At 35.2% G+C, this 8913-nt stretch overlaps 1 protein-coding gene across 1 annotated transcript; it reads right to left on the bottom strand.

The window, feature by feature from the left end:
* Positions 1-507: 507 nt before the first annotated feature.
* Positions 508-7900, bottom strand: LOC143581594 (homeobox protein LUMINIDEPENDENS-like). The gene is made up of 13 exons (XM_077064351.1): positions 7712-7900; positions 7189-7216; positions 6521-6651; positions 5980-6323; positions 5807-5900; positions 5623-5716; positions 5117-5246; positions 4982-5033; positions 4589-4626; positions 3910-3950; positions 2560-3018; positions 1647-2203; positions 508-1322 (listed from the first exon to the last, which is right to left on the bottom strand). The coding sequence occupies exons 1-13, from the start codon at positions 7889-7891 to the stop codon at positions 636-638; spliced, it is 2835 nt and encodes a 944-aa protein (XP_076920466.1). The 5' UTR covers positions 7892-7900; the 3' UTR covers positions 508-635.
* Between the last annotated feature and the right edge of the window lie 1013 nt (positions 7901-8913).

Raw genomic sequence — 8913 nt, 5'->3', positions numbered from 1 at the left:
CTCTCCACTACAGATGGCCTAATAAAATAGAAAATAAATGGAGAGAGAGAGATTTTAACTTCCATCTAACGTTTAACACGTTATCAACCTAACATACAGACTACATCCATATTGTTGATTTTTTGGGTATATATTTTATTAAAAAAGCAAAGAAATCTTTTCGGCCCTAAATGGTTTCATGCCTTTTGAGCCGGGCCCACCGGCTCGGTCCAAGGACATTGTCAAACTAAATTTGTGTTTCACAAAACAAGGTTTTTTTTATATTATGACGTCATAAAAGTTCAACTATTAATCAAATACTTCTTACAAAAGTCAGATAAATCAATTAACTACTTTGAGATATTCGTTTACTTTTTAATATTTGATCAAATGCATTTTAGCCGATCTATATATTTTACACATTTAAACCATTAAACAGAACCAATTTTTTTATTATTTTCTTTTAACCTTACAAGTTATAAATAAAGAGACGAATCTGTTTAACGGTCTAACCAAATGCCTACCTACAAACTCATAGTTTTCAATTTTGTTTACTTTTTTTTTTTGGCAGAAAAATGTCTCAGAGGTGGTTAATGTCTGTAAAGTGTAAACCAGTCACCAGAGACCCAAACTACCGTCAAAACATAATTCCCAACTCATCTCCTCCTATCCCGCCACTGCGAACCGCCATTTCTACCACCTTGTTCCTGATACCGAGAAACATCATGTTGCATTCTCGACATCTCGGGCCTATAACTGTAGCCTCGGCCATGTGGGTCCGAGTATTCCCACCCATCAACATATTCACGAGACCTAACCGGACTATTGTTGGGGCCCCAAGATTCAAACCCGGATCCATCTCGATACCCCCCGTTTCTCGCCCAAGATGGGACTGAAAGCGATGGGCCTTGCTGTGCGTATTCTCTTGTACCATATGCATTGTATGTTGTATTATGTTCAACAGAAGAGTATGAACTGGATGCTAAACTTTCCCGGCCAGCCCAAGACGGAACTGTGGGCATGTTCCGTTGAGGTATTTGGGGCCCACCGTGTTCCTGCAAGAAGTAGGCATTTGATGATACACGGCTAGTTGCCGGAATACTCCTCTGGTCAGTGACAATATCAGAGAATCTTTGATGTACTGCCGAAGAAACGGCTTGCTGGGTCAAATTAGGTGTTGCAAGACCATTAATGGCTGCCGACAATCTCTGGTGTGTTACCGTAGCAACTGTTTGTTGGTTTGTTTCTTGATAATGAACTCCTGGAATGGCATATGCGTTACCGTTAACAGTCACACTTTGACGTGAAAATGGATTTTTAGCAATTTCCGGCCGCCATCCGCTCTGAATCAAAAGGGGAAAAATCAGCAGAATCCAGAAAATGATTTGAAGAAAACATTATTTTTTATATTTTATATAAAACTTCATATTGATTACAACTTATTCATAACATTACTATTTCTATATATATCAATTGTTAATATTACTATATTCCAATTTATATACCAATCAACCAAAACAGAAGCCTACAATCTAATTCTTTATTAACATTTACTTATGTATTTGTTGTTGATTATATTGTCGAGGCAAAGGTGAAAAAAATAATAAAATCTTTAAAAATATGGACTTGTACAAAACATGATGATGTGGATACAATTGACGACGCACCGTTACAGGGTTGGTGGAAGGAGTTGGAGACGGTAATGAAACTTCAACCTTTTCCTCTGCTTTTCTTTCAACCAAACCGTTAACAAGACTGTTAACCGAGCCACCACGAGCCGCGTTAGCCTTAACTGCATCAAGAAGCTTAACCATTTGTTCGTTGGTCAAACTCCCACCTTGACCAGCGGTAAGTGCAAATACAATTTCTGGGTTTTTGAGTAACGCTGCTAGTAATTCAAGATCGGGTCCGGGCATGTTCCTGTTATTATTTTCAGCTAGTGTACTTGTACTCACTGCATAATTGTTTGTATGGTTACCCACTGCTTCTGTGGGCTGGGCCATCATGCTGTCATCATCGTCGGGAAGTTGATCGGTTGGGATTTGAGGTGTTAGTGAATCATCGTAGTCCATTTCTCGGTCCCATGGTTCTTTGGGATTTAGCGGTATTTCATGAAGTGTGGTGTAGAAAACTTCTTTTTCACGTTTGATTCGGTTGTTTTGTACATCAATTTCTTTGCTGTTTTCACCAGAACACACACTCCACTCTTTATTGATTTTAATTTCTGCATAGAATTTGAGAAAACATAGATAATTGTGAGCAACATAAAGACCAAAACAGCAGCAAAAAGAACCAACTCAAATGGCGCAAAATCCAAAATGGCGCAAAATTCAACACCAACATACAGTTTCACAATTTAATCTATGTTCAGGAAAAGATTAATGATTGGAAACCTAAAGTATGAACCTAACAAGAGGATAGAGACTAAGGGTGATTCAGCCATCCTGATGCTTCTTAAAAAGGGTTTATTTTTAAGATAGTAAAACTAAGCATTTTTTACAATGAGCAAATCATTGAACCTGCAAACACTCAGCATCATAAAAGAAAAACAAACAGAAATTTATTTATAAGTGAATATACCTGGTGGACTCGCCCACGGTATCTGCAATCTCTTGCACTTCTTCCACATAGGTTCCTCTGAGTCCATAGTTTCCTTACCATGAACCTGAACCGGAACCGCCTTCACTTCATCAACTGGCCCAAGCTTCACAGGTGACTTGTGTTCCTCTACTTTAGGCTGAACATGAGGTTTGGCTGCTGCTAAAGGTGTCATGATAGAAGATGAAGTAGCATTTTCTTCAATTTTAGGATGAACAGGAGCTTTAGCCTGCGAGACCTCGGTTTTCACTTGAGGGCTCTTGTAACTTTCCCCATATTTACTCTTCATGAAATGGGCCCGCATTTTGGCTTTCTGTATATCATCAGCTGAAAGTGGACGGCCCTGGTTTGCAGAAAAAATTCTTGCAACTTGTGGAACATGATTAGCTGGTTTTTGGCGGGGTTGCTCCACGAGCTGTACTTTTCTGCGTTTCCTGGTATCTGAAATCTAGTCAAGGCAATAACTATCATACTTTCCAGTTTCTCTTATTGGAAATTCATTAAATTTAGAGTATGATTCACTTTACAGAAAATAGTTCGTTAAGTAGCCAAATTAGCAACTAACTTATATCACATATGAATGTTGTATTAGACAACTAGACAAAACACCTAAATCTTCAGTGATTTTTTTAAAAGAGTTGCGACATTCATGGATGTCTATATCAAACGTTTTAGAGCTTTGTCCTCCTACTTCAACACTTTCTCTTTTTAATTTCTAGTAACTTGATTGCCACTTGTTTGTCTCTTTTCCCTTAATCACTAAGTAAGCATGTTCATTGATTACAGATTTGTTTTAAAATAATCTTTCATAGTGACTAGCATCCTTCATATATATATGTGTGTGTGCATGTATGTATGTATGTATGTATATATGTATATATATATATATATATATAAAATTCACACACACACATACATATATGTGTGTATGTACAGACACCAGCCATAAGTGAATGAATTAGTTAAAACAGATCCCACAGATTCCAGAGACTGTTAAAATCTTAGTACTATTTGAGTCACCAGTTCGTAACTCCCAAAACAATATTGCAATTTTATCTATTTTTAACAAAATCATGTTTCAATTTTGAAGAGAAACGGCATATGTTGGAGAGGTATAAGATGTCAAAAGCATGTGTTTGTGTTCAATTATACATGTGTTTTTATATTAGAGTCCCCAGTAACAAACGCATCTGTGAAGTTGAGTAATTGTAAGCGAAGCAGCAGTTAATAGTCACTCTTATAACTCTTTCTATCACTAATATGTCAGATTTTATGCCATTTTGACTAATGCTACCAGATTCCAAGGGAAAACACATAATATCCCAAGGATACGAGATGAAGATACGCCTGTGAGCAATTTGATGGACTGTGGCCTGTGGGAAAATAGAAAAAAAAAATCAAGAATTAGGGTTAAGCATTCTTAACCAAAAAGCTCTCATAACTGCATCTGAACTTCCTATTATACTCTTGGTACTAAAAGACGCAAGACACTCCGTGGCGATTAGATACCCAGAGTCAAGGCAAAAGGTGAAGGCTCACGCATGATATACGCAAGCTGCGATTCAGTTTTGGTAGTTGAACGTTTTGTTTGGTGGTTTAAAACTCAGAACTGGCCATGTAAACCAAGCAGGCCTTTTAACTTTCTATAGTTTGTTAATTCTATTTGGAATATGCATGTATATGTAACTATGCATTATATTAATATTTGGAATATGCATTTATGTATATATAATTATGTATTATATTAATGAACCATTGTCATTTTTAAAATAATAATAACAAAAAACAATTTAGTAAATAACAGTAAAGACCATAAACCACCAATTTTTTGAGCCGTTTTGATTGGGTCCTGGCAACCCAAACAACCTACGCGTTTTGTTTTGTCATTTTTCAAAACCTTGGATAATTTCAAAACAGTTTGACCTAGGGATCCAGATGCGATCCAAAGATCACCCTGATGAGCCTCGCTACTGGGTGCACTTTTAAAACAAGTATCATGCTTGCTTTATACCTGGAGTTTTCAGGGTTGTCTTGCAAAGATAATGCTCCCTATTTAACAAAGAAAAATAAGAACAAATTTAGCAAACAATGCAATAAAAGTTTTAAACAATAGTAATTGCTTTCAAGACAGTAGATATCTTTTGACTTGAATGCCAAATGAGTCATTTCTATGTGGTGTATAAATGGTTAAGGAGAGAGAGAAAAACTAAATAAGACACGTGTTGTCAATGTAAAACCAATGCGGAAGTGAGAAGTTAAAAGCTGTAACTTTTATCTCTTAAATAAAAAATTGTGTTTACTTGAGATGAAGCAGCTCAAAAAGAGGAAACTTGTAAATACACGGTACATATATAGAGAGAGCGAGCGAGCAAGTGAGAGAGAGAGAGAAGAGAGAGAGACTCACGTTGTTGTCAATTTTGGACTCCAATGATTCATTTTCCATAATTTCACCAATACTGTACACCATAATAAAGCAACAATAAATATAAAACCACTAATAGTAATTTAAGCCAAAGCATAAACACAGAGAGAGGCTTGCCTCTGCTTCAGTAGCATCTCATTCTGAGCATCAACAGAAGAAATGTTGGTGTTGGGTTTTCTCATAGCTTGACTTCTTGCAAACATTTTGCTCCATTTAGACAACAGACTTTTTGCCCTGTTTGAGATATCTGATCTTCAAATCAGATTATGAGATTCAAATGATAAAAGAACAACCAAAAAACAAACCACATAATAGTGAAATCCACTCCACAGAAAGGGTTTTGCCATACAAAATCTTAATAAAAGATGGAGTATGAAAAGACATGACTAGATACTTAACTTATGTTTCACAAAAATGAAAAAATATATATATAAATCTCCAACTAGATCCAGCATGTCGCGTAAAAGAAAATTAACATATCTATGTGACTTAGAAAAACACAGGCAAAAAACGACGCAGATTTAACAACTAAGAAAAGTACATATAAAAATGAAAAAGTGCAGATTTTAATGTGCCCACGTGCAAAAAAATCAACAACTTGATACCACCAAAAGAAAACACACCTGATCCCCGGTAAAACCGAAGTTTGTTGACACTTTGCAATGCGGCTGACATGTGTGCTGGGAGAGCTTTATCTAATGGCAGGTGACAAAGAACCTAAAGGTAACTCCATTTAGTATATAAAATACATGATTAAATATTAAATAACTACATCTGAAGCAATACTATTGTGAACAGTTTATGTACCCGAAGAATGACATGAAGAACAGTTGTTTGCTCTTCGGTTGCTGCTTGACTCAGCCATGAAGCTAAGATCATCACACCTCCATTTGTCAAAAACCTGCAAGTTCATTAAAGAATGATTGGACTATTTTCACACAATAGACGACGATGCCTAGTGGATTATAATATAATAATACCAATAGAGCACTGAAGCATTTTGTATCTGCAAGATCCATTCCATTAATTTAACTTGTCCAGAAAATGTTTCTTCTTTCCGCAAAAGATCAAAAATATGAGCAATAAAATATTTCTCTGAGTCATCTGTATCAGGTAACACCTCGTCTTGGGTAGAACAAGAAGGTACTTCAATACTTGATGGGCCCACTGACATCAAAGGAACTGGGTTATTAGGTGGGTCCACACTAGAGCTCATTGTCACATCTTGCTCTTGCACACTTTCTGCTGACCGGACAGCTTTCTCTCTAGATAATCGAATAAATCTCCGAACTTTAGAGCGTTGAGCATTAAAGAAGTCCCTCACCTTAAAATTGTATTAATTAAATTATTCATTACTAATTTGGGTGATATAGAATTATAAATTCCTAGTAATAAACAAAAACACTGCAAACACTATGACTTGCTGGTAACAAAAGAACACTTGAACTCGTCCTATTCTTATATCAGCTTATTATTACATATTAAAATGATGAAGTAAAAGAGGAGAGAATAAACAGAAACCTGTGTCGCTGTCAAGCCAAAGAGAGCACTAATTGCTCGAATTTCCTTCTTGCTTATTTCATCTTTAACAGCAAAAACTGATTGCATGTATTTTATTGCTTTTGGATTCAAAAGATCTCTGGGTTTTTTCCCTGAAAATAAAATAAAATATAAGCCACAAGAATATCAATGCACACTGCTGCAGACCTTCACATGCGGTGATAAACTAAACCTTCAATAACAGCTATGCCTCGAAAACAGTAGAACATTGTAAAATGAAGCTATTCCTATAAAACTAAAACTAGGTAAAAAACAAACAATGAGAATGTTGGCAAAACATGAGACGATGCGATTAACACAGGTATCAAACACAAAAAACGACTCTTTTAACACTTGGCTTTGGTGGTTTGAGCGCGACAATTATATGTTTTATGTATCAAGAAGGAGAAACGAGGAACTCTAGCCTCCTATGTTTAATTATTTTCAAAAAGGTAATAAAATTGAATAGTGTACTTTTTGCTAAACAGGTCTTATCGTGTCTAAACAGCTACCCAATTTGCCAGCCCTAATATTGAGATATCAGTTAGACCGTTTGAGACGGCAACTAGGTAAAGAAGACGCCACTGTTTTACAGAACTGTTCAACTACAAATCTGTAGACTGAAGCAACTATGAAACATTGGAACTTACCGATTTTAATTGAAAGAGCACCTGCTGCCTGCACACAAATAAAAAAATATACATCAACACAATATACAAAAATAATAATTGAAAACTTGTTGTTTGAAAAAATCATACATCAAAGTAACTAATATATATAGCAATAGGTTTCTAGTGTATATATGTTAAGCTACAACAGTGAGTAGCAGTTGGAATTTGTAATATCATTCTACCTAGTCAACTTGATTCACCCGCAACCTTTTTCCCAAATTGAATTGCATGTCAAATGTTACAACCACCTGTACTCTGCTACAGCCTACAGAAGCTATCATTTAAAATTTCATTCTACACTAATTGAAGACTTATTGCTTAAAAAATCATCCAACAAAGTCATTAATACATAGCAATAGGTTTCTACGCGTGTGGCGGTCACCGTCCTTATACAATTAACAGACTATCTATCTATCTGGTCAATTTAATTAACCTGCAACCCTAATTTACTGTGCGAACAAGTGTAACGCCTAATTGTAACAAATAAAGAGTTGAGACGCACCATCTCTTGAGAGAGAGGATTGACGCCGGTAAGCTGGCATTGTTTGGAAACAATCGTTTGTAGGTCACAGATCTGCTTGCTAATTAGTGCTTTCTGAGACTCCAACAGCTCCTCGTATGACGTGGTGGTGTTAGCGGATACTACCAGAGCCAGCTGCTGATTGACGTCAGATGTCGCCATAGCTGAAGGAATCGACGAGCTAAATCAACATAAATTGAAGCTGATCGATTCGCATAAGCGTTGAATTTAGTTGGTTAGGGTTAGGGTTTGGTTTGATAAACGGGTACAGAACTCAACAAAGTCACAAACTAACTACCGGATTCATATACCTTTCAATTGCCGTTTGTTTTAAATAAATAAATAAATCATGTTTTATTTTATAAACAATTTTACAGTAAAACACATAAGTGGATCATGAGTCACCAAATCCATATAGCTTTTAAACGAGTTATAACATATCATTTATTTATGAAACTCTTTCAGCATCAACCCCTAAGTATATTATTAATTTCTTACAATAAAGAAAATTAAAATCTAAAAAATAAATATTAAAAACGAAAAATGTAAAACAACCATTCTCTTAAGCCATCAGATTGCTTTATTTGTAAATGAAGGTTGCTCACGCATTTGACCCGAATTCATGGGTAAAGGTCTCACCAAACCTAAATAGCTCTTTAGCGGGTTATAACATCTCATTATATTAAAAATTAATCTCATAAAATATTTGATATGAAATCCTATAAAATAGGGATATACTAAAAATTAATATCCTATTTTATTTAAAAATATATATTATTTATAATTAAGAAACGATTTTACAATAAAAAAAATAAACGGATAATGGGTATCACCAAACCCAGATAGCTTTTAAACCGGATTATAACATATCATTTATTTGTGAAACTATTTTATCATCAAACCTCAAGTATATATTAATTATTAACTTTCTTACAATAAATAAAATTAAAATCCAAATATACATATATAAATATTAAAAACGAATAATGTAAAACAACCCTCGTAATACGGGAGATAAAATCTAGTATATTTATAATTGTTTTTTTCTTTACCTTTGAAAACTTGAGTTTTCTTTTGCGCGGCCTAGTCGCATGACTCATTTGAGTCGTTCTTTCGTCACGTCAGCTTTTCTTCTAACATTACCCTTCAACTTTTAGTATAGGTCATTTTCATCATTCTTCATT

This window comes from Bidens hawaiensis, unplaced genomic scaffold (genome assembly GCF_021521415.1).
Source record: "Bidens hawaiensis isolate Kalapana, Puna unplaced genomic scaffold, B.hawaiensis_p1.1 tig00031109_1, whole genome shotgun sequence".
Taxonomy (NCBI): Eukaryota; Viridiplantae; Streptophyta; class Magnoliopsida; order Asterales; family Asteraceae; genus Bidens; species Bidens hawaiensis.
Note: the sequence above shows the minus strand (reverse complement) of the source record. Positions and strands in the feature narration are given on the sequence as shown.

Bases quoted from the DNA above. Each gene is read 5' to 3' on its own strand.
- LOC143581594 (XM_077064351.1), bottom strand. From the start codon at position 7,891: ATGGCGACATCTGACGTCAATCAGCAGCTGGCTCTGGTAGTATCCGCT. The intron at 7,217-7,711 runs GTGCGTCTCAAC...ATTTGTGTGCAG, and splicing joins ATCCTCTCTCTCAAGAGATG to GCAGCAGGTGCTCTTTCAAT. The intron at 5,247-5,622 runs GTGTGTTTTCTT...TTTGAAGATCAG, and splicing joins TCGGTTTTACCGGGGATCAG to ATATCTCAAACAGGGCAAAA.